The sequence below is a fragment of the Coloeus monedula genome (genome assembly GCF_965178545.1).
Source record: "Coloeus monedula genome assembly, chromosome: 19".
NCBI classification, from domain to species: Eukaryota; Metazoa; Chordata; class Aves; order Passeriformes; family Corvidae; genus Coloeus; species Coloeus monedula.
The window spans coordinates 9,523,577-9,548,414 of NC_138799.1; the positions used below are offsets into that span (position 1 = coordinate 9,523,577).

The following is a 24,838-nucleotide window of genomic DNA, read 5'->3' on the forward strand; positions in this document are numbered from 1 at the left end:
TCACACAGTGCTCACCCAGACATCCCCAGACCTTGGCTTTGATGGAGCTGATGACTCAGGCTCCCTTTCCTCTAGCTGATCCTATGCCTGCATAAAACGCCTGGATTTGGCAAATCTAATCCATCCACGTCAGTCAAATACTTGAATCTTTCCTGTTCTCTTTCTTTTTGTACTGGCCCTGATGTTTTAGTGTATTTTCAGCACCTTTATGCTGTGCTTTCAGCGCTTGAAAGAGAGGAAAGGTGAAAAGTAGGAGAGTGAGGCAGCAGCATGGCCTGGGCTGCAGCCTGGTTTTCACAAACCTTCCCAACTTTCATGTTTAAGGCTGCATTGAAGGAAAGTTTGTCCTTAGCCTCCATTGAAAAATATAAGCAAAGTCTATGCTGAATGTTAGTGGAATAAAGTGTTTGTTAACTATAGTTTTGTTTGTTGGATTTATACATATTTTGCATTAGAATTGCATTCTTTGGCCTTTCTCATTAAGACTGAATAGCCAGATTCTGTTCTTGCTGCTTTGACACCTTGACTCGAAGTGGCTGCAGAGAATCCCACCTGTGGAAGTGAGCAGAATTAGTTTGTAAACATTTTTTTCTTCTCGGAGTAGTAAAGAGCAATGGAAACATTTTGAAACTCATGTAATCTGCTCATGTTGGCAATGAAAATGCCTCATGAGCGGTTGTCTAGATGAAGGAAATTCATTTTCCTTTGTAAAGACATTTACTCGTACCAAAGAATTACATTATTAAATGTAAGAACTCATGAAAAAATCAACTCCTACAGTTTACCTAATTTTTTGTGCCTAAGAGATACCATGGAAGGTTTTAAATGTTGGAAATCTGTTGGATTGTGGTAGAGTTAATGCTGTCCTCTATATTGGAATGACTTGCATTAGGTTGTCATTACTGTCCCATCATCTGCAGTGTGCTTTTCCATTTCTTTCATCAATTTTTTAATGATAATTTTTTTCTTAAGGAAAAAGTCTGCCTATATTTCTGTGTTTGTTGAGGAAAAGAATTTTCTTTCTGATCATTCTGTGAAAGATGTAACTATAAGAGCGTTGGCTCTAATCTGTTACCCAAATGGAATCACCACAGGTAGGTTGTTTTATCACCAGACTCTGCAGATAGAACACAGGTAAATCACATTATTTTCAGGTCCAAGTGAATTTTTACCACTTAGGAACATGGACTGTTTGTAGTTCACTTTTCCAGTGGCCACCAAGATCTGCAGAAACCCTGTGACAGTGGAATCATCTTCCACAGAGTCAGAAACACAGTGTAATTCAAGTTATCTGAGTTACATGTTGGAAAAACATGGTTTAGACTCTTCAGCAGCTTTTTTCTTCTGATGCAAATTCTACTGTTGAATTTCTGGATTCACTTAAGTTACATTCAGTGGAATAATTCAGCTGTTGGCAACACCAGATTTTGAACACTAATGATTATAGGTGGTATGAAACCCTTCTGCATGTAAATCTGTGTTCAGCTATTATAAACTTAATTTTGATGTTATTACCTCACAATATAATGAAATCCATAAAAACCACAGGGAAATTCTGCACAGGATTTCTAAGCAGAAATGTCCCAGAGAGTTTTTAGCACTGGTGCTGGGAGTATGTTTTAAAAGATTTTGTCAACTTGGAGAAGAAATTGGAAGAGCTGTTTTGCTTGCAGTTCTTGAATTTTGTTTAGGATCATTAATACTGTACTTTTTTTAAAAAAATCTTCCTTTGAAACCACTGATTTAATGGAAATTTACTGAAATCCAGATCCCCAAGCAGAAAATTCCTAGGAAGCTAAAATGCTGTGTATACTTCTGGAAACAGAAAAAGGTGGTTTTAATATTTGATCACTTAGTATTTTTAAGAACCACACATATTTCTCGGCAAGCATATGCAGAAATACTTTGCTTTTTATTGGCCTGGGGGTAAAAAAAAGGTTTTGGTGAAAGTGGAATTCTGGATGTCCTGGAGATGGGGAACAACATCTAACCTAGGGTAAGCTGAAGACCTTGAGGGATGATTAAAGAAACATTCTACAAACAAAGCAATTCTTAATAGGGTGTAAGCCTTCGAGGAGACTCAGTGTGGTAAAAGCTAATGAAAATACTATCATTAAAAAACAGCCTTTGCTAAATATAACCTTGATTTAAACTAACATTGAGGAACAGATTGCAATTTCCTCTATTGGTATTGGGTGGCTTCCTGTAAGACCTTCCAATTATTATTTCCTTTCAAAGGGAGAAATACATTTTTACAGAAACCAACTGTCTCTCAGAGAAGTTTTGGATTTAGACAGTAAAGTGATATCCAGATGTGGATGCCATAATACATGATTTTGATGTTAATTCAAATTCCTGACTCTCTTTGCTAGTAAAAGATTTCTGATTTATTATTGCACAATTGCACCCATCTCCTTCAGCTCAATATTTTTTAAGGTAGTATCTTAAATATTAGTCAAGAAGAGTAAATGAAATTTTCAAGAACATTTTGCTTCTTTTGATGACCTAAAAACCCAGTTTGAACAACGCTTTTGGCTTCAGTGGCCTCAGTTTGGGTCACTTTGAGACAAATGCTTGAAGGCCTTGGCACTTGTGTTAGGCCGCAGTTGATCTGGCCTAAGGGCAAGCCAAACTTGTTATCACTCGTAAAATCAGGATAAAACTTCGGCTCATGACATTCCTCTCTTGTGGCTTGTAGGGTGACCACTTTGACTGCCGTGGAGTAGCAATGTCTTGTGGCAGAGCCCAGAGCAGCTGAGGTCTGACCCCAAAAACCCAGCTCACCCTTCAGTGCCATGGAGATGTCTGTGCTTTGAGCTTACCAGGGCTTAAATTCTTTGGAGCAGAGCCCAGGGACACTGAGCTGGGGCTGAGAGGGCAAATCAGCAGAGCTCCCCATGTCACTGCGCTGTGCCTCACCTGTGCTCACCCCAGAGATCAGGAACCATTGCCTTGGGCCCCAGGATCAGTTGGGATCAGAGCTGTGCTAATGCCCTGCAGATGTTTGGGAAAGCTGCCTGAACTGCCACATCTCTTACCCCTTTGTGATGCTTCAGACTGGGACAGCAGCCGGCACCCTCCAGTGAGGGGCTGGGCACTGAACTCCTGGGAATGTCTGTGCAGGAGCTTCCCTGGGCACTCAAGTGTGGGCTAAACTTTTTTTTTTTTTTTAAGTTATGTTTCTTGCATCCCTGTAGTGACTTACCCACAGCAGCCTGGAGCTTGGTAATTCCAATGGTCAGAGCATTTACCAAACTTCTCTGCTGCTTTTGGTTACTGGACTGGGCAGAACAAGAAGTTGGTAGCATCGTAAAGATACCTGGAGGTTATTTATGAAATCCCAGCCTTAGTTGTTTAGCCTTAGTTGTTTACTTTTTTATGAAATCCTTTCAGATTCTGGGATTAAAAGTACAAAACATTTCCTGGGATTGGAACTGCAGAACATGTTCAGAGCATTTTAATGCTGAAGTTGATGGCCAAGTGGGGACTCCACATCAAAAAGTAGATTCTGGAAAGAAGTGGATGATGGAGAGCATACAGCGACAAACCCACAACAGAAAAGGGGGGAAATGATGCTTTTTTTGCCAGATGAACCACAATTGTTGTTTGATTCCTGTTACAGATTCCAGGATTCTGTTATATCCCTGAGTTAACACCAAAATTTCATTAGCAAAGCATGGTTGGAAGATGACATATGTCAACACTTTGTATGTCAGCCAGCTTATGATCAGATTAATTCTGTTAATAAATAAGACTTAAAAGATTTCTAGGAAAGAATGGCCTATAATAATGTTCCCCTTCATGTGAAAAATTTTGAAACAGTTGTTTTTTCATTGTTATGTTTGAAAATGTTGAGAGGGGAAAAAAAAGTTGAAGTGTTTTATGTTTTATAGCCATAACAGAACAAAGGGGAAAACTTCTGGGTTTAAATTGTCTGGGCCCTTGTGGGCATTGAGTATGCCTGACATCCTCTATATTTGTTAGATGTTGTTGTATCTTGGAGCCAAAGGATCATTTCTTCTGCTAAATATTGAGGGTTTTATCGACACAGTGAATATCATCCATGCAACTATAAAACATACCAAATTTCTCTATCAAAAAACCTGTGGTTTTAAAAATTTGATCCGCAAGCTAATTTTGCTTGTAGTTCTATTTCATTATCAGCCATGTTTATTAGCACATTCCACTTGTAACTATGAATAATATTCTTTATTAAAAGGAAAAACACATTAGATCTCTGGGAACATGAACTGAGTGACTGCAGCCCTGCAGAGATATTTAGTTTTTGTCCTCAAAACACCTTTTGGAACACCAGCATTGCACTCTGCAAGAGCCAGGGTTGGAGTTGGTAAGAAATAAATAATTCTAATTTATTGGTTAAAAGTCCCAAGCAAAGGTAAATCTAAGTGGTTTAAATGCCCTTAATTAGTGCTTATTAGGGGAGGAGCGGCATCTGAGAGCACAGAACCTAAGCTGCCCTGATCTGGAGAAGAAGCTTTTTTGGTCCTGTTTTAAGAGTGAGACAGAGGAGGGCAGAGCCTTGACTTCACCCAAGGTTTGTGGCAAAGGTGGAAATTAAGACTGTAATGACTGGTGGTTCAGAAGTCTGTGATCTTGTGTAACTGATAGCACAGAGGGCACTAATTAGGGGGAAAAAACCCTGAAATCTTGGTGTAAACTCTAAATGAAAATCTAAAACTCTTAGGATAAAGACATATATTGTGCCAAGGGCTTTTTGGTAAGGGAGTCTTGACTTGCATTATTCCCCAGGAAACACTGAGGTGGCAGAATTAACTCCTACAACCTCAACCACTAACTCAGAACAAACTTTTGTCAACAGATCCACATTATTGATAAAATTTTTAAAGTATTTTATTGCATTTTCTATTTTAACTTGGATGAAGGTCTTTTGGTCTTTTTTTTTTTTTTTTCAACCAGCAATGTCTGTAAAAAGAAGGTCAGCATGTCCCTATTGGCACTGGCTCATGTCCTGTAAGACATCTGATCAGAACCTGCCCCACTGTTGGTGGTGGTTCTGTGGCCACAGCCGTGCCAAATTCTGTCAGTCACCACAGAGCCTTGGAGATGTGTGTGTCACAAAGTTCTCCAGAGAGACTTCAAATCCTTCTAACTGCCTTTGTGGCCAAACATTACCATGATAAACCATTTGGCATGGTGAAAGAAAGACTTGTAAGGGACCATCTTGATGTTAAATCTTGTGCTTTTTCATGGATCTTTATTTCTTTGTCACTGACTTTAGCCTGTAATAACACTCATAACTCTGCAGTGTCTTTTATTAGCAGGGAATTACAAGGCACCAACACTGGTGCTTTAGCATTGTAAAGCAGACCTTAACATCTACCAGGCAAATGACTTTATCTTGATCATAACTTCCTATATTCTGTTTGATCAGCAGAGGAGGTCATGTCTTCCAAAAGATAGGGAAATGAAATCTGCAGGTCTTTTATGGCTTTGCTTTCTCTGTTTCATGGGGTCCAAACTCTGGGGCACCTGTTCTTCACAGTCTTTGTTGATGTAAATAGTAGTTTCACCCAAATCCTGTCTGTTAGAAAAATGAGGGTTTAGCCCTGAGGTTTTCAACTCTTTCTTCTGCTCTGTCTCATGATTCCATTCCATGGTTATCTTTAAAAGCCTGTATTGTCGCATTCATTATAAATGATAATTAAAATAGGCTGACTTTCGTGTTAAGCTTAGTTACTGATCTCAACTGAAATTCTGATTTTAAAAAACTCTTCAAAATCATCTCTCTTTTTCTGCTGCCACAGAAATTATTTCATTGTCTGAAGCATAGTACCTTCTCTTCAAAATTACAGGGTTTCAGATGTTTGGCCAGCCAGGCAATCTGAGTGGCTGAGCATCTGTAAGTACTTCATAATATCTTTGACATGCTTTGTGAGACAAAGAATTGAGTCATCTTTTTTTTTTCCTGCAGCAAGCTTTGCACTCTGGCATTTTTCTTGACTTTTCATGTCTCAACACATTGAAGAACTTACCATGGCCAACAGCAAAATCAGACTTACAAGTTTTTTAAAAGACTAGAGCTAGTGCCTGCCTTTTCCTCTGAACTGCAGTCCAGATTTATCTGACAGGTTTAAAAGTTGGTATTTTTTCGTTTTCCTACATTATCATTGTTGTCCTCAGTGTTATATTTTCCCTCCAGAAGGCACTTTGCTGCATGAAGTCCTTTTTATCCTTTGTTAGCCCCAGAAGGGATGCCACCTGTCTCCAAATTATGGAGTTAAAGATTCTATAAATACATAATAAAATATAAAGTCATATGCAGCTAAACTATCTTTCTTTTAATAATGTGGACTACACTGATTTTGCACTGGAAAAATGGGGAAAAATAGTTCAAAACCAGCCATAAAATTCACTGTTTTCAATTGACAAGACAGGAGTAATAACACTGAGAGGGGTCCTGGGTAATTAAAAAAGTGCAGACAAAACACTCTTATTAGTGTTAAGTAATATTGATATAAGCCCACACAGTTTGTAATGAAGGGCAGACAGTGTTTAGAACTGTGTTACAAGAAAATGGAAATCAGGTTTTTTAAGATGTGATGCTCACAGAAATGCAGAGTTTACTGCTGCATATCAAAGATGTTTTTCTCTCCAAAGAGCAGAAGCACTTTTATGTGGAGGAGAAAGTGGTGCTTAAAAAAGACAGAACTGGGGAGATACCCAGAAGTTAGGAGGCAGAACGCCTGGGAGGAAGAGCCTGTGCTCCAAAGTCTGAGACTTTACTGGAGAGGAAAAAAAAAAAAAAAGATAAAGATAAAAACAAGTGTCTAATGCCGTCCAAAGACGGGGCATCTGTAAAACAGTGTGCACAGGGCTGCGTAGGCTTTCCAAGGGCTGTGCTTTGTTCCAGTTCCAGTGAGTTCCTGGAACGCAGCCTCCTTCCCTGCTCCTGGAACTGCAGCCTTGACTGCAGGGCTTCTCCAGCCGTGGAGGTGGAAACACAATCTGTGGGAACCATGGATTCCACCAACAAAAGAGTGCCGGGGAAAGCAACGTCTTCAAAGCAAACCTTCCGCGGGCCACAAACATTTATAACTCTGCAGTGAAGGTTTTTAGAGCCTGGCACAGCAAGGCAGGTTGCAGGGTTTTGCAAGCAGGGATTTGGGGATGTGGACCTGCTTTGTTATCAACATCTCTTTTCCCTGAGATATCTTTCTTATGGCGTGGCTCATCCCAGGAGCGAGCTGGAGCAGCACCAGGTTGCCCTGGCTGATCCCATTGTGCCTACACCACTTCCAGCATTTGTGTCAACATCCTTGTTTTGCAGAGCTGTATGTTCTGCTATAGGTTGCTTTTGGTTTTGTGCTAATCGTGATGCTGGCTGCTCCAGGGATATCAGCAGGAGAGAGTCACTGAGGATTTCAGCTTTATGCATTAAAATGCTCCTGCCAAAATGAGTGTTGACTTTAGAAATCTTCAGATTCCACTTAGAATTTTCTTCAGCTTTATATGTAACTGAAACTCAAGAAGATCAAATATCAAGAGTGGTTTTTGAAAAATGACTGGCCAACGCTTTTGAATGGCAGATCACAGGGAAATAGAAATATCTTTGTTAACCATTTTCATAATAGTTGGGCTTTTCTTGAGCGTAACAAGAGAAACCTGGAGAATCTGATAGCTGTGCATGGTAACTATTTACCAATATTTAAAGGCAGGGTAGCAGAAGAATCAAGTGGTCAGTAGCACTCTTAGACTTTTTGAAAGGCATTGCCTTAATTTTCTATAACTGGACTGTTTTTTCCATCCAAAATGAAAATACCTATTGTTTTCTTAGCATTAAAGGGTTACTTTCAAAGAGCTACCAAAGGAAAGCAGCCAAAGCTGCCATATTCCTGCCACTTTTTTGCGTCAGTGGAGTTGAGAATAAAAGAACTTTCCAAGTGACAGTACTGCACTTGAAAAGGGAAAAAGGTCTGTGGCGACTTTTATCTGTATATTCAGTAGATCAGATGGCAAACTCACCCCCAGAGCTGACCAGGGGAGCAGCTCCTGCCTTTCTCTGGAGCCCTGAGTGGTGTGAAGCAGCACCAAGTACGACATCAAAAGGTCCAAATATGCGTCAAGTGTAAAGTTTGGGGTTTTTCAAAACACCTGTCTAATTAGCTCAGCTTGGTGTTTGCCAGCTCTGACTCTGGCTTTCTCACTGTTGTGTGCTCAGCAGAAGTGGCTTTTTCATCTCAGAAATTTGTGTTAGAGGTTAAACCTGCAAACACTGTCACCAAACCTGACCTGTCGGCTCCTCGGTACAAACCTATCCTGTTTCCTTGCAGCATCAATCGCCCCATTGTGCCCAGCTAGAAAAGGTGAGGTGGAGCTGTTAGCCAGATTTTTCTAGAAGGACGAGATCATTTTAATTGAATGTTATTATCAGCCAGTCCTTGTGGTTTGACATGGATTCAAAGTGAAGCTGCTCATCCGCTTAGAGAATGCGTAGGCACTAATGGAATAACCTCAGCGAGTTTTCGGATGCCTCCGTTCTCAGGGAAATTGGTTTGACTTGCCCTTCAGTGGAAATTTTGTGTACTGTTGGCAGCCAAAATAGCACTGGCGTCCAGAAAAAGGAAAAAGTCTATTCTGTGTGTTATTCTCTGCTCCTTTTCCCACTAAAATTTGTACAGTGAATATTTTCTGTTCATACACCTTGTTGCCTTGCAGCCCAAGGAACTGCCTCTATGTGTTCATACAGCACATGTGTGTTTAAGATGGAAAACTAGATTAGTTTGATTAAAAATATACTTTATTCTTTGAGCCTGTTGCATGTGGATGTGCATTTCCCATCCATACTCCATCCTGCATTGGAGCATGGGATGCCTTTCCTGGGAGTAGCTCATTGTTGCTGATTCTTGCACCATCATGTCTTGATTCACTGATGAACAGGATCTGAGACAGTAAATATTTGATTTGTTGACCCTTGAAAACATGCATGAGGAAGACTGAGGAGTTGAGGTTTATGGAGAAGACTGTGAACCTCAAGGCTGAAGCTTTTTCTGAAATGTTTCTGTGCAGGCGTCTGTAGTTTTGTATCTTTGGCCTCTTCAGGAAGCCTGACTGATTTATGAGGCAAAGAGAGCTCACCTGTTTTCTTCTTCAGGGCTCTGTCTGTGAAATTTATTCTCAGGAAACTGAAGTAAGTGTTGCCTACAGGATAAAATTTAGGATTTTAAATGAACTTCTTGGCAGCATCCCCTCCAAAACTGCCAGATAACAGAGGAGTGGAAAAGCAGTAAAGCAGGGATGAGTACAACCAAAACCTTACTCCTCTGAGTAAGAAGGACATAACCACTTTTTAACTTCTCCTTGTACCGGTTTGGCCAAATTTAGAAATATACTCTGAGAGAAGGCACAACCACCCTTCCCCCACCAGGTTCGGGAAAAAATAAATTTTCCTCAAAGGAAAGTGAAAGAGATAAAAACTATTTATTTAACAAACACATGGGAAAGGAAAATAATGCTAAATAATAAAATCTCTCGCTGTGGAGAAAAACCTGGGAAAGTGTCAGAGTCCTCCCTTTGGTCTCCTCGAAGCTGAGGCTTGGCCTGGGGCCAGGCCCTTTGTGCCCGGTGGAAAGTCCTCCTGATGTGCTCTGATGTTGAAGCAATCAAGCAGTCCAGTAGAAAAGGGGAAAAATCCGAAATTCCAGGGAAGGAAAAATTTAACTCTCAGTCTCTCTCCGGAGAAAAAAAACCCAGCTGAACCACTGGCCAAAAAATCTGTCCTGGGAGCAGCAAGCCGGGTTCTTCCTTCCTCCCCTGCCGCAGCGGGGAAAGCCCATTGCTATCTGTGTGTGACCTTGAACAAGCTGCAAACTGCTTTGAAAAAGTTTTGCTCAGTTTTTTCCTTCCCCCTCTCAGGCTCAGTTTAGAGGCATAGAAAGGCACAGGAATTAATTTCTGGGCATAGGCAGCTATATGGGATACACATCATAAGGTCACCCCAAGACATTTCTGTTACTAAAACTGTCTCTTCTTACTTCTAGTTTAAGCTTTCACTACACTGAAGTCAGTAACTTCCGTTAAATCAACATGTTTTAATAATTAGGAAACCAAATTCTTCAGCACTTATGCATATTTACCTATAAATCGAACTCCTGATACAGCACAAAGAGTGACCTGCAGTGGTGTTGGAACTGCCTTCACCAGCCTGGACAACCAACTGCGAGACCCCAAATTTGTATTTCCAGGGTTGAATTTGTCTCCTGCATTTGGCACCTCCAGAGAAATAAATCCTCAGTGAAAACCCTGGATTGCCAGTTATGAAGAATTCATTAAGATTTGCTGAAGTTCAAAGCAAAAACACCAGTTCCTCACAGGTCAGGGCAGCTCTTCTAATGGTTCCTGCTTTGCCTCCAGCAGCAGCTCATCCCCAGAACCTGTTTATTTTTCTGCCAGGGCTGTTGGCAGGTGAATAGAGTCACATCAGATCACCTCACTTGTATTTTATGCTGGAAACCCATGCCCTGGATATGCCATTTTCCTGGCCCAGCATGGCATGAGATCATGGATTTCAAACCAGGCCATGCTGGCCTTAGAAGACAAAACTTGCAATGCCCTGTTCTCTTCCCTCTTGAGATTTGCCAGGAAGTCCCAGCTCATTTTTGCCCTGGGGTTTGCTGTCTGACAGTTCACACCATCCCAAAGAAATAAAGTCTGGTGTGGGGGTGAAGGAGAGCATCACTCATTGTATCCTGAAAACAGATCAGCTCATTTGTGATACAAAAAGGAGTGGATACAAGTTCTTCTAGAACCAGATCAAGGGAAAACAAACCAGTCTCTTTTCTAGGGAAGTAATTAGTTAGGACATGGCAGCACTAAAACTTCATGCAGATATCCTGTGGCTTAGGAAAACACATCATTTGTGCACTTGCCAAGTGGGCAGTGGTGCTGGTCCAGACTCACAGACTCACAGAATCATTAAGGTTGGAAAAAATCTCTGAGATGATTGCGTCCATCTAGGCTCCTGAGAGTCGCTGTCTCAGGGACACATTTTCATTTCAATAGAAGGTTGTGCTATCTGTCTGTACTAAAATTGTTGAAAAGATGTTAAATCCTGAAGTGCTGTAATGTTTTCCTTTCCATTTTCCACATGCGTGCCCATGAGCTCCCACCCGTGGTACCATGGTTTGCCTTGGCCTTCTCATTTCTGTTGCCAGTGTGACTCCCTCGTCACCCTGCACCCACCTTTCCACACCAGGATCTAACCTGGAGGAGATCCAGGAAGAGGATGTGCTCACTCAGGGAGGGGTGATGCCCACAGTGAGTGTCCAACCCCCTGTACCCACAGCAGGAGCCCTGGGCACTCTCCCTGCTCTGCTCTCCGCCAGGTTTGTTATGTAAGAAAGGGTAAAAGTACAAACAAGAACACTGAACATGAAAAGTGAGTTTGTTTGCTTACTGAGAAGCCTGGGAGGAGCAGAATGGAACTGTATAAATAAAAACTCAAGCTGACAAATGTTAGGTACCTGCAGGAACGCCTGCACCACTGGACCAAGCCAGGACTCTGCAGGCAGCTGGAAGGAGAAATCCAAGATGTGTATTGACACTCTCTGGCTCCTGAAAACAGCTGTATGTGCTGTATTTAAATTCCTCTTACTTTTCTTTCTACTGTCAGTATCATAAATGTCCTTCCCAGTTTTACACTTTTAATTCAGCAAGGTAGAACAGCAATTACTGAAGACTATTTAACAATTTGGATATTATCAGTGAATTTTAACTGTCTGCCTGGAAACAGCTTTGACCACAGCTGTGCTCTGAGCCCCAAGGAGGGACTCCTACCTGATCTATTGTTTTCTTCCTCTTACCAGAGTAACACATCGCTTCTACTCAATGTTTGTGTCTATTCGTAATCATTGTATGGAAATGTCCATTTGCAAATCAAGTTTGGTGTTGCTGAGCACTCATTTATGTTTCTAACTCAGCTTTTGTGATGGAAGTGAAAAGCTGATGTCCCTTCTCCATCTCAGCAGAGGCCAAGCTCATTTGTGCTTCCCTGTCAGATCCTGAACAGATGGAGGTTTATGCAACTTTACCAATACAGGAATTCTTTCACACTGTGCCATGTAGTGTTTTTCCTGCAGTGTTTGTCTCAGTTGTGATAAGGGGAAGGTTTTTGGATGCATGAAGTAGCTGTGCAGGTCGGATGAGAGACGTTAATGTGTAGCTGCATAAATGAGAAACTCATGGCACTTCAGAACCTGATCTGTTTTCTGTTATTTTTAAAATATCATCCATATAGGAATATTTGTAACTATTTACATATATATTTTTTAAAAGCTTTGTGTGCTTTTTGGGGGTATTTCAGCTGCGTTGTCAGGACCCTGTGAGTGTTGCTGGGAAGCAAAAGCAGGAGAATATCTTGTGGGTGCTTGTTAGATTCACAAGTACCTCAACAGAATTCATGCTGTGTGGGACTGAGGTCCTCTCCTGCCTGTGCATTTTCATGTAAGACTTTTCTGCCAGAAAGATCTGCACACTGAAACAGCAGAGTCTTCAGCTCAAAACTGAGTTGAAACTGACTTAACAAAACCCCCCCACAAACAAACAAACAAACCCCAAAAGCACTCAGTGGAAATCAGATCTGCTTTGTCACAACTGTGATAAGAGCTCTTGACACCCCACTAAAGCGATATCTGAGGCACAGCCATAGCTTTGGCGAGTGTTTTTCTCCTCTCATCTTCTTCCTGGCTTGCTTGTGTATAAATTACACCTTATTCTTACCTATCCTGGAGAAACTGTCAGCACCAAAAGGTCCAGCACAGGCTATTTGTTTCCTGTTGCAGAGGTGCTTGTGTCAGGAATCTCTCCCAGGAATCCTCAGTCTGATCTTACCAGGGCTGGCTTAGAGGGGCCCAGACCCGCTGGAAGTTTGTCCAATAAACCTTGATCTTCAGAGCTGCAACAAGTGTGGCTGGAATGTTTAAATAATTGCTTTTAAGGGAAATAAACCAAATAAATTTAAACTAGACAAATCCTGATTTTTTTATTGATGATTCCAGTTTAGCTGTAAAGAATACAGCAGAGTTAAAGAAATAAGGTGGTGAGTACTCCCAGAAATGAGTTATGCAGGAATTAGAGCAAAATGTTTTGTATAAAAAGCTAAAAGAAACATTTAAATAGGTCATGGAGCCTGACATTGTTCCTTGCTGTGTGTGTATGTGTCTGTCTATCTAAAATACTCTGCACCAGTTTTATAGAGCTCTAAAATGGAAGGAAAAACCTCTGAAGAAACTGAAATAGATCTTACCCATGTCTAATTTGGAAAAAAAAAGAAGAACTTAAAGGATTTTAGAAATGTTTAGAAACATTGGCATTATGACAGCAAGAATCTCTGTCATAACGTCATATGATTAACTAGATCAGAAACGTTCTGGGATGTTCTGATCAGTTATGTTAATGCCTCTTTTTAAAAGTATAAAGCTAATGCTCTGTAAAATAGATACTTGAAAAACTGTTTTGGTTTTCCTCAGGCTACTGAGATTAGAGTTTCGTAATCTGTTTGACCAGCTGCAGAGGACGTTCTGTTTCATTTTTTCTTTTTAAGTAAATGAGCTTCATCTCAACATGATTAAAAAGTAAAAAAAAGATTCAGGCTTCAAAAATGCTCCGTTTTCACACATACTTTTAAATAGGAGCAACTGCATTGTCATGTCTTGTTGCAAATGTAATTGGGTTGGAGGTCATTAAAGACTTTGAATAAAAGAATTTCCAAGTGTGCATCCTCTCCTGTCAAGAATCACCCCATTTTTGGCTTCCAGACATAATTTTAGCAGATATTACTTTGCTGCCTCTCACATCTCACATGTGTTGAGTCAAGCTTACTCTTGTTCAGTTCAAAAAGCAGTGGTTTGCCTTGCAAGTTAATTTTGTTGATTAAGGTTACTTTGAAAGGTAAAAAGACATTATTCGATTTCTTTGCGTGTGCCTGTGTGCAAGAAAATGGGTGTTATTTTATGTAATGGGAGAATTGCAGCAATACCGAGCACTTGATTGCACAAAATAAATAGCTTTTCTTTCATTCTTACTGGGAATCAGATTGGCCTATTGATTAGAAATATCTGAGCCTTTCATATTTCTGTTTTAAAAGAGCATATCAAAATAAGAGGCTTTGTAAGGCCTGTTAGAAATGTTTATATTTCCAGCTCTTTGTATATCTGTGGTGAGCAATGCATTTTAAAGAGACATTTGTAGAGCACCAGGGGTCTGCTGGAACCTCTGGGCTGGCTCCAGGTGTGAAGTGTCCGAACACCCACTTAAAGTGGCAGTTTACTGATAAACTTGGTTGGGAATGAAGCCCCAGGCAGTGGAAGATTGCCTTGTTCAGTGAGTGATTGATAAATCTGCTTTGTCAAGACTCAGGCGTTCTCCAAGTCATTGCAGGAAATTCTGCCTGAACCCCTGATGTTTGTTTTTTGCAGAACTGTTGTTAAGAGTACAGCAAGCAGCAGAACCAGATGTTTTACTGCTTCGTTTCTATTCACAAAAGCAGTTTTTCACTAGCACGGCATTGACACAATGTTTTAGATGTTGCAACAGAGCATCAAAAATTCAAGAAGTTGCCTGAAAATATTGAAGCCGACATCAGGTCTTCACAGGAGACCTGCTCGGAGAATGGCAGACTCCTCGCCGTTCCCTTTGACTGCAAAGTGTTTAATAAAAAGCAAATTAGGAAATGAAAATTGTCTTGCAGATCAATCAGGCGCAGCAGTTCTGCCCGCTCAGCATTATCTGTCAGACATTAACCTGATTGGGAATGTTGTATTTTGTATAATAGTCTCAAAATCAGACTGAAAGGTTGACTGAAAAAATACCTGATGTATTTTGTGTGTGCTCTGAGGCTGATAACAAACTCTGCAGTTCAAGTTTTAATAACTCAGGGGGAGCTAAGAAACTTCAAAAGCTTTGTGATAAATGTTTTTGACAAAGTGTCAGCTGAACATTAGGCAGAATCTTTGTAAATCCTCTCATAAGTGGTTTAAAATGGAGTTCTGAACTTTTCCTTCATAAGTGTATGCTTAAGATGTCATGGTATCTTTGGGTTTAAAAGATTCATTTTATCTGGTAAATGTGCACCATTGGTGTTTCTGCCTAAACCTCGGCAAGTGCAAGGGGGAAACAGTTCAGTGCTTTTCTCCTTTCGGCAGCCTCTGCTCTGCTCTTGACCATGACACTCATGCAGGCTGGAAAGAAGGGGAAGCAGTGTTAAAGCAAACTACAAAATACTCCAGGTAAATATTACAGTAAATCTTCCAGCTGACAGGCTTTTGATTGACTTCATCACAACAGCTCTGAAGTGTCCTGGTCATAGACAAAGCAGTGCTTGGCCACGGCAACTGCTTGTTGGGTTTTGTGGCCCATTGAGAAAAGCAGATGAAAGCCAGTTTATTACAGCCTTTGAACCTTGCCTCCTTTCCCTCCTGTCACCTGAGCCACTAGAACAAAGTGAAAACAATTCCCTCCTTGGCTTCCCTTGACAAAAATTGCCCAGCTTTACAACTATGCTGCTGTTTTCTTTGAACTGTTATCTCTGCAGGACCTTATGGCATCCTTTGCCTTTCAAAAGAATTGCGTTTATAATGTCCTGCAGCGAAGCCCTGACTCAGCAAAATGCTTAAGCCCCTGCCTAATTTTAAGTCTACAAATAGCCCTGCTGGTGCCATCAAGGTGTTTTAGGGATATATCTTAGAATCATAGAATCTTGAAATGATATGGGTTGGAAAAGACCTTAAAGCCCGTCCCAGGGCACTCCAAGCCCCGTCCAGCCTGGCCTTGGACACTGCCAGGGATCCAGGGGCAGCCACAGCTTCTCTGGGCACCCTGTGCCAGGGCCTGCCCACCCTCACAGGGAAGAATTTCTAATAGGGCTAAAGACTTTGCAGGAAAATTATCTTAAAACTGTGGTCAACTCAACCAGGTATGTACAGAAAATGCTGAAAACGTATCAACATCTTACAGGAGCAAAACAGGGAAAATAGGAATATTGACAATTCCAGGAGTGCTCAGGGAATCTCCTAAAGACACCAAAAATCCAGATGAAGTCTGATGTGGAAGTGCTGTGGGACTGCTCAGGAGCTAATGCTGATGATCCCAAGTTTATAGTGTACTGCCAGTCAGTCTCTTGGCCATAAATAGTCAAAAATGAAAATGGCTTATGTTAGAGCCTGCCATTCTGCAAAATGTTTGCATATATTTTTTTTCTTTTATGTAAAATGACCTGCTTTAAGTTTTTTTCCCCTACTGCTGGAGAGGCTTGGTTCTGTTCCTGGAGTCAAATTATTCCTTTTCTTCCTGAACCCCTTTCTTTCTTCCCATAGTCCCTCAAGGAAAGGATTTGTTACACTTCCCGAGGGCATCTCCTTCTGGCAAATCTCCGAAGCCATAGCCTGGTGCAACAGGGAGCTGCTTGACTGGTGGGGATGGGCAAAGCCCCAGCCTGGAGAATTTTGCAAGATCTCCATTCCCATGTTGAAATGTCAGCAAAATGAGCCAAACTTCCAAACGTGCCATGGTGTATATGGGAGCTCATGTTATTCCAAGTGGGAGTTGATGAATTCTGTGCCTTTGGAAATTATGCCTTTTATCTGATTCCTGACCAAGGAAACATTTTTTTTTCCATAATGGCAGCAGAAAACGGGCAACCAACTCCTGTAGGGACACATTTACAAAGGTATTACCAATTTGCATTTTCATTCTGTGTTGTAATTCATGTTCACCCTTCATGAAATAGTGTTTAGTGGTTAAAATTAAATATTAGTCAGGAAGATTCTAGTAGGACACTGTGAAGAGCAGCTTTTGCAGGTCTTCCCCTTTCCCCCACCCATCCAAGCTGATCCCAACCAGATCCTGGAGTTGGACTGCTGGCAACAGGCTGAGAGGTCACTGAAAGGAAAGTAAAATAGGAAAGAGAGATGTCAAATATCACTTAAGGCATTTTAATTTCTGTTCCTGAGGAGCAGTAAAGCCTAAATTTTCTGTACAATCATAATAGCAATTGTAGTGTACCTATAGGATAGAGAAATAATTTGTGTTATTAAACACCATGACTATTTTCTGTGTAAAATAATAGATTTTCTTTTCTCTTGCAGTAATGTTGGCCCCTGCATATAGGTTGTGGAAAACTTTGTTTGCAAAAACAAAGCCATTGTTTTAACAGAAACCACAGAAATTTTGCCTTTCATATTGAATCAGTAGCATAATGAGTAGTGGAGCAATAGTTCAAGATCAAAGGAGACTTCTTGGATATATAGTGTGTTGCAACAACAGCAAAAAAGTTCCCACCAGAAAGGAATTTTGCCATATGTGAGCAGCAAACATATGTATTAGGTTAAAACCAGAAGATTTCCTTTGCTTTGCACCAAAACCAAGAGAGAACTCTAAGTACAGAGGTTTTTGTTTGCAGTGTCATGGGCGAGAGCTCAGTAAAAACCCAGAAAGTGTTGAGGATGCCCCAACAATTTGGCTCAAACATCACTATTGCACTTTTTAAAACACCCTTGTTTTGCTCTGACTCATGGCATTACATCAGTGGTCTTCACAGACATATTTGCCCAATTTATTTATAGTAGTAATAAACCCAGATAAATTTATTTATCTCCATGAAATGTTTTAGCAAAATTAATGATTGTTTTTAAAAATCTGTGATAAATTTGGATGGGATTCTTGGCTGCTTCCTTTGGATAGAATTGTGTTTGACTCTAAATTATGAGACCACTTAATGTAAAGAAGTTTTTGCCCAGACAGCCCATAATTCTGGCTTCATGGAGTGATAAAGATTTTTAAAATTAAATGTTTTAATGACAACATTTTAAAGCATCTCCATGTGTATTTCTGGAAGAAAATTCGCTTTAATTTTTATTAACATTCACGTGGGGTTTTTTCCCCCTCGAAGTTCCAGAGATTTTCTTCTCATGAACGGGGAGAGAAAACACATCAATGGATGTAATTTGAATTTAGAAGGCACTTAAATAGAAGCCTGTATTCAGAATTATTGTTGGCACATGTTTTGAGGATGTAAAGTGGAAGCCTTCTTCTGTGGGCATTAGTAAGGAGATAATTAAGACTACAGTAGGTAATTAGGGTAGCTTTTATTACTGCATCTTTCATTAACTAATTATATTAATTTGGTAACATTTGAAAAATTCTTTGAAGATGAAAAGTGCTAACTCTCACTACCTTTAGTGGTAGCTTTACTCTGCACGGCTCATAAATATCGGCGGCTTTTCTGGATACAGATGCACATCCATGTGCGCAGAGTTGCTGGTACAGCTAATAAAAATTACATATTTCCATTTTAAAAAGGCTCTGCCGTTATCCAGCATAATCTGATCAGGATGAGCAGCGGCTTTTTTGCTGGCACTTTCTGTATCATAGTGAAAGTACATTGGTATTTAATGTTTTTTAGAAAATTTTCCTTTTCTTGAAGGTGTCACTTAGTTATTCAACCCTCAGACCAGAGAGATAAATGGTTGTGATCTGTGACTTCCCATCGATGTGATGGGATCAGGAATCAAGCCTTGTCTGCTCTCAGGAACATACAAAAAATAAGAAATTATTTCAGGTTAAAGACAAAACATCACAGCTTTGTAAATAGTTTCTTCACAGTTGTAATCAATACAAAGAAATTAAGAATAGGAATTGTTTCTGTTTATGTAACTCTTCAGAACAGAACTTTCTTTCATAGAATCCAACACTTTTCAAAAATATCCTGGGGTTAAAGGATAATCAAATCAGTTTTCATATATAAAATACTGAATCCTTCATACATTCCCGTTCCATACTTGTTCCCGGGATTCTTTGAACTCTTTCTCTTACCAGCGTTTAGTTGATTTAGATTAAGCCCTGTAACTAACACCAAAAATTAATTCCTGCCTTGATAAGGGATTTTGAAATGCTGGCATTGCACCTTTTTGTCTCTTTAGGGCTCCTTGTCAAAACTCTATGCTTTACAAGTTGGTTTTTTTTAAAAAAACACCTTTTTTCAGAGCCTCAGTCTGCCCCTCAGGTATCCCACAGAAATCCATCAACCCCATGTGTGCTGCTCCCTTGGGTCCGAAATAAACTTCATTAAACATTCTGCTGGAGATAATCAATCCCCAGTGGGATAATACGGGGAATAAAAGGTGCTTACCCAGAAATGCAGTTCAGAGGTTCCTTTCTCCTTCCACATCAGTGTCCAGCAGCTCTGGATCACAGTGACTGGGATGGACTCATCCACAAACTCCACTCCAGGTCCCAGAATCTACCCAGAATATTCCAGCGGTGCCTTCTCAAAGCCGTTACTTTTCCCTTCCATCCTTCCCGGGCCTCTGGATGGTGTGTGTGACCCAAACAATATGATTTTATTTTAGGATCCTTTCCATTTTTAGAAATAAATCGAATGAGTTTTACCTCTCTCCAGCTGTAATTCACCCACATTGTTGCAGTGGAGCTTATTATCTCATTTACATTTTTAAGAGCTTTTCAAAGTGTAGGATATCTGGGCTGGAAAGCAAAACATTTGATTTCTTTGTTCTCTGGCCAACACAAAGCACTTCCAAGGTCAGGTATGGTGTAGACGTTCAACAGCAAACATGTTTACATGGCATCTGAAAGCCCGTTTAACTGAAAAAAAATTAATATTGTCTTTATAAGAGTGCTGCAAGTCCACTTAGCACAGCTGGCAGACGGGGGATTCATTCCAAACCTGGAAAAATTTAACTAAATAAGTTAAGTTTTGTTTCTTTTCAGGGGGGAAAAAAAGGCTTAAAAATTGGCCTGGATTTTTATTTTTTCATCCATTTTTCTTCATCTCAGCAGTTGTCCATCATAAGCTCTGCTGCTCTTTGGACAAAATGTTAACACTTTGAAGCCGTAGAGTAAAAACTGCATTACAAAACAAAACAAAACAAAACAAAACATTGTTCAGTTTTACAAAAGAGATGTTCTGTGGTGTACCTGGGCTAAGTCCTCTGCTGTTTTTAAGAGTATTCTACATGGCAAAAACTTCCCTGTCTGATTCAGAGAAAGATTTGAGGGTTCTGGTAGCTTCAGGAATTGCCATCAGTATTCAGGCTCTGGCCACTGCATATGAGGCCTTTTGAGAGAGAATTTTCAGTGAGATCTTCAAAAAGGTGCATTATTCATGACATCTGTAGTGATCCCTCCTAGAAAATTAAAATCATGGGCAACAAACTTGCTTACGTCTAATTGCTGTTTTCAGAGATAATCACATGCAGGAATCTACAGCGACCATGAGATTTTGATGTTACTTTTTCATTTTGGCACAGCTTTGATCAAATGCTGAACTTTTGGTTTTACTTTTCTTGCCATTTTGCTGATAGAATAGCTGGAATACTCAAATGAACATTAATTACTCATGGAATTTATGCAGCACAGAAATAGTCCAAAAAGGGTCCAGTTAAAGGTATTTGTGATTGATTCAAGGAGTTAGTTGAGTTTTTTTGCCATCCCAATACAAAACCTGCCAACAGCCAGTTCTGATGTGATTGGAAAAGTCTGTGAGTTCATACAGTAAATTCTGGTTTGGACAAATGTTGAATGGATAACTGGAAGAGTTGTTAGTTTGCTATACTTACATGCTATAGTAAAAATACCTTCTTTCTAAATTTAAATTTAAGACATTTTCTGCTCTCCTAATGAAATAAAACGTGTGTGCTCTGTGCTGGCAAACCCTATCTAGAGTAGGGGAACCTGACAAAGGCGGTGTTATCTGAATTTCCCAAATTAAATGACTTTCAGATGCATTGCAAACCCTCAGATTTAAAGGAACCTCTCGTTTTATCCTCTGCAGAAGTTTGTTGTAAATAAGAGAAGTAAAAATGGAGATGTGAAGGAAGGAAGGAGCAGGGCACCAGTTCTCTTTGGCACTGTGTGGTTGCTGTCTTTGGCAGAAACAATTTGAGCTCCAGGACCTGCAGATGGGGGTGATACAAATCTGTTCTCTGAAACACATATATATGTACTCACATGTATTTGTACATTTAATTGCTATCTCTTGGCCAGCTTCAAAGTCCTGTGAAGGGTCAAACTTGTTCTTGAGCACAAGGAAAGGACGAGTGATGTGTGATGAGGTTTCCTCTCTCCTTATTTTTCACCAAGCCAGACCATTTGGGCTGGAAAAGCTGGTCCTGAAAGAGCAGGAGAAGATGGGTCATGCTTTGTAGTTTATCCAAAATGTGCTCCAGGAATGTTCCTGAGAGTCATCCTGGGCTGGTTATGAATGGACACTTTGGGGTTATGGCAGGATTTTTGTCAGATTAATTGGGTTTTTGGTGATTTTCCTGATACATGGAATGACCCTGCTTGTTACTGCATTTCTACATTGCTCATTTTAGCTTTTATGCTTGTTTGTGTTTCACCTCAGAAGATAGATGTACAAAAAGGAAACAAAAAGCCTCCAATTCACACATAATTCCCACATATATTTCATTATTTTGATGCGAATTCCTGGTACTGCAAACCTTGTTGAGTACCGAAGATGGGTTATGCATTTAAAGCCAGGATTTCAGCATTTCTCAGAAGCTGTGATAGCATAAAAGTCCCTGGGCAGATTTGAAGTTCATGCTTGGGTCTGGTTACAGTTTTTGGCATCAGAACATGTAACAGTCTTACAGCTATAAGACTTTAAAGTTAATGCCTGGCATCACTTCAAAACAGCGTGCAAGATCTATCATAAGTAGTCCTCTTATCTTATCTCAATAGCAATTTTATCCTGTAAATTATTGGAGAGTACAGTATTTCGGTGCTGTGGAAAAGAGCAAGTAATTTCTTCTGTTAAATCTTTGCACCACGAGGACTTTTAATGATCCTGAGTTGTGCACAGGTATCCTGGCTGCTGGGAGGAAGCAAACATTAACCATATGGTAGGTCCTACAAAGCACCCTGAGTCTGTGGGGTTTTTCTCTCTCCTCTCAAGGGAAAGGCAGGGGCACCAAGGGAGGTTTAGGCTGGATAGTAGGAAAAAATTTCTTCACTGAAAGAGTGGTCAAGACCTGGAACAGGCCACCCAGGGAAGTGGTGGAGTCATCGTCCTTGAAGTGTTCCAAAAACAAGTGAACGCAGCATTTCGTGATACAGTTTAGTGACCATTGTAGGGTTGGTCAAAGGTTGGACTTGATCTGGGAGGTCTTTTCCAGCCTTAATGATTCTGTGATTCCAGGGTGCTCTGCAGAAGGTCTCTGTGCAGCTCAGCTTTTTTAAAAGCATCATTGGAGGTTCCTTCAGTGGCATTTGCAGCATGAGCCCCTTCCCAGGTCCAGCCCTGTGCCGCTTTTCACTGATGGGTATCAATGCCCCAATTTCCTGCCATACAAAAGATAACTCAAAATATTCCCTTTCTGCAGCCACAGCCGCCTCTGTGTTGGTGTCAATCCCCCATCCACATTGTGCACTTTGCTTGGAGTCAGCACTTGCAGTTAACAATGCCTTTATTCAAGCTGACAACATCCCTAAGCTTTTAGTAAATGTGTAAGTAAATGTTAAGCATGTATTCAAACATCCAACAATGAGTGGGAAACTTTAAAAAAAAAAAAATCTTTGAAACTTTCTATTGTTTGTTTGGTGTGTATCTGTTAGAAATAACACAGACTATCAGTTCCTTGGGGCACGCTGTTCCTTTGTTAAGCATGTAACAAAAAGATCAAGGCTCTGAGTGACTGCTGGAATAAAAATAAATATATAAGGAGAACAATCATGACAAAATAAATTTGTGGATTCATTTTATGAGCTTGGTTTAGGAGCGATTACTTCTGAACTAAATAAAGATTGGGTAGTTGTGGTAAAGTGACACGATCATAATATTCCTTTTTTTTTATTGCCATTTATACTTCATTTGTAGATCACATGCTAGATTTGACTACAGGGCAGGAGCGGAGCCCCTCATCTCGGCCAGCATCCCATTTCAGTAATATGGAATACATTTCCACTGCAAATTCCAGACATTGTTTTCCAAAGAGAGGATTACTCTGGCTTAGAGAAAAGATTGTTGGTACACTGCAAAACTGCTCCTAGGAAGCTCAGGTTGTACAGAGGGGATGACAACAAAAACCCGGGACATTTGCAAATGCAAATGTTGCAATATTTCCATTTGCCTTCCAGGCTTTGAGGGTATTTATTACATTTTTAGGATGAATACTTGTAGCCTATAATAAGATAGGGCTTTTAAGATGTACCTACTCCTGTTCAGTCAGTGGTCCCACCTGTACAAAGTAACTTTTTTGAGTGGCCAAACTGCCTCTGTCACATCTTAGCACGAAGTTCAGCTGGACTCAGAGTGCTCCGCTTCTTTCCCCAGCTTGCTGGAAGACGTGACCTGGAAGTTTTGCTGCCGTCCCATGTTTCTCACGTGTGTTTTGCATCCCTTGGTGTTGTTCCAGGCCTTGCAGGACGAGGTGGAGAATTACCGTGGGCAGATTTATGATGCTCAGAGGAGGCTCCAGCGCAACGAGCTCAAGGCCCAGGAGCAGGTACTGGGTGCTGTCCCCATCCCTTGAGCCAGGAGGTGCAACGGTTAAAAATAATACCTTCCATCAAAGCAAAAGCACATATTTTCCTGCAAAATTCCCAGATAGCTTTCTTTTCTGTTTTGTTGGTAATAAAAGAGAATTAAACTGTCTGAACCCTTCAGGCAAATACTTATCTGCTGCTCTCTATTGCAAGTTGGTATTTCAGCTATTCTAGCTGTTAAATGATGCATTTATTTTGAACTGTTTTCAACTGACTGTAGTGTTTTAATAGAGGTTTCTGAGACTATTTGAACCTGTTCTTTAATGGTTTGTATGAAGGGAATTGGAAAATAACTGCTAAAAATGATCTTTAGTCCTGATCTTCTGCATTCATTGTCCAAACATGTCTGTAAACAGTTTCAGATGATTAATAGTGCTAAAATTCTTCTGGACACTTCCAGTGAAGTCAGAGATTATTTAGTGTGCTTTGAGCAGAATAGAGTGTGTTGTTTACAGGCAGTACAGGAACAGAAAGTCAATGATCTGCATTCAAACCAGATTAAATTGAAATATGCAGGAGAGTATGCAGTTGATGAATACCTGAATCGGATAGGAATCTATATATTTCTAATACAAATCAGATTTTGAAGCATTTGAGAACTTTATTTGGTGCTGAGTAAACAATTTCAACAGCATGTATCCTACGTGAAGCATTTCTAACTGTATACCTGCAGGAATAATCAGTTGGGGTGGTTATAGAAGAGTAATAGTAATTAATTTCAAGTATTTTTTCCTCAGTTTTTGTTATCCTACTGGCACATGGGAATCCTCTGTCACCCTTGGTGTTTAATTCATGTATTTCCTCTCTGGAATGTCAATGATGAGCCGTTCCTTTCTGTCCCCCCTCTGCCTCCCAAATCCAGATGTTGGGCCAGGCTCATCCTTAGCTGCAGCGCCTGCAGCACTTGGAGGAGTTTGGTGTAGTGAGTGAGCTGGCCTACAAGCATTGCATTTTGGCTTCAGTCTCCTGGAAAAGAAGGAGGAAAATCAGCTCTTTAATGCATGGTTGTCCCTCCCAGGGAACAGCACCGGCTGCATGCTGTGAGGGACATCCTCTTCCAAATTTCTTCATTTTTTATGTTTTTCTTTAGTCTCTGCCACTGCCATTTTGCCTTTTTTTTTTTTTTCTGACCCATTTTGAGAAGGATCCAGAAGAAGAAATAAAAAGTGACTCATGAAATACAGAGGTAGAAGGCTGCACATGCAGATTCACAGGGTGGGCCCCCCTTTCTGCCTTCAAGGTTTCCTCCTACATGAGCATCTTCTCCAAACTAACCTACAGAACTCTCCTGTCCAGGCGT

General features: G+C 40.4%; 1 protein-coding gene across 2 annotated transcripts in view; it reads left to right on the forward strand.

Moving 5' to 3' along the window:
- CEP112 (centrosomal protein 112) overlaps window positions 1–24,838 on the forward strand; it is a 157,982-nt gene that overhangs the window by 117,060 nt on the left and 16,084 nt on the right. Inside the window, exon 24 of one of the 2 annotated variants that reach the window (XM_082293982.1) lies at window positions 23,409–23,498. The exons of the other annotated variant lie outside the window; for it this stretch is intronic. Coding sequence (XP_082150108.1) covers window positions 23,409–23,498 — 90 coding nt within the window. The remainder of the gene's footprint in view (window positions 1–23,408; window positions 23,499–24,838) is intronic. 2 annotated transcript variants of the gene reach the window in all.